At 35.7% G+C, this 1081-nt stretch overlaps 1 protein-coding gene across 1 annotated transcript in view; it reads left to right on the top strand.

Annotated features, from left to right (window-relative positions):
* cyp26a1 (cytochrome P450, family 26, subfamily A, polypeptide 1) overlaps positions 1–711 on the top strand; it is a 38526-nt gene extending 37815 nt beyond the window's left edge. The window contains exon 7 of the mRNA XM_073828571.1: positions 72–711. Within this exon, the coding sequence (XP_073684672.1) occupies positions 72–410 (339 nt within the window). The 3' untranslated portion in view covers positions 411–711. The remainder of the gene's footprint in view (positions 1–71) is intronic.
* Positions 712–1081: the final 370 nt, after the last annotated feature.

Below are 1081 nucleotides of genomic sequence, written 5' to 3'. Positions count from 1 at the left end.
CTTTAAGATGCTTGAAAATGCTCTCCAATTTGCAATCATTTAACACCCAACTGTCTTTTGTTTCTTTTCAGGGTTTCCAGATACCTAAAGGATGGAACGTCATTTACAGCATTTGTGACACGCATGACGTTGCTGAGGTGTTTCCTAACAAAGATGAGTTCCAGCCAGAGAGGTTCATGAGCAAAGGCCTGGAGGAGGGCTCCAGGTTTAACTACATCCCCTTTGGAGGAGGTTCCAGGATGTGTGTGGGCAAAGAGTTTGCCAAAGTGTTACTCAAGATCTTTTTAGTTGAGCTAACACAGCAATGCAATTGGATTCTTTCCAATGGACCTCCAACAATGAAAACGGGCCCAACCGTTTACCCAGTGGACAATCTCCCTACCAAGTTCAGTAGTTACATCAGAAATTAGTTCTGAACTAACATGAGCTTTGTACATATGTTTTTTTTAGATGAGCTGTGATGTATTGGATATTTTATATTTAGTGTATATAAAAGATGTGTATATAAGTCTATACAAGAAAGCAAAAACGAGGGCACTACTTTTTTTCATGGATCACTGTGTAAATTCTACAATGTGTCTGTGATTGTATATTTATAATGTAGTTGTGTTATATATATATATATATAGCTTTTGTACTGTATGCAACTTATTTAACTTGCTCTTTATCGTATGGGTTTTATTTAATAAAACAACTTCTTTTAAATCTCAACAGATGTTTTTCTTTACTTGAAATGGGTTGATGCTAATAATGGCATGTGATTCACATGCAAAGGACATGCATATGCAAATTTTAAGATTGAACATTCTGGGCAATGCTCTGATGCTTTCTAATGTAAAAATGGAGGCAAACAGGAACATTGCGATCTCTTCAGCAACTAAATCATTATGAAATGCAAAGTACCTGAAGTCTTGACATTACAGAAACAGACCAAATGTGAGTCTTGATAAAGATGATGGTTTCAAGTCCACAGTAAATAAACATTGTCAGTTAGATTGAACATCCAAACAGCTCTCTGTCTAAAAGTAGATAGATGTGGAACAACTTTTAGATAAATCATTAGGACAATATTTGGTGAAGA

The sequence above is a fragment of the Garra rufa genome, chromosome 22, assembly GCF_049309525.1.
Source record: "Garra rufa chromosome 22, GarRuf1.0, whole genome shotgun sequence".
Classification (NCBI taxonomy): Eukaryota; Metazoa; Chordata; class Actinopteri; order Cypriniformes; family Cyprinidae; genus Garra; species Garra rufa.
Note: the sequence above shows the minus strand (reverse complement) of the source record. Positions and strands in the feature narration are given on the sequence as shown.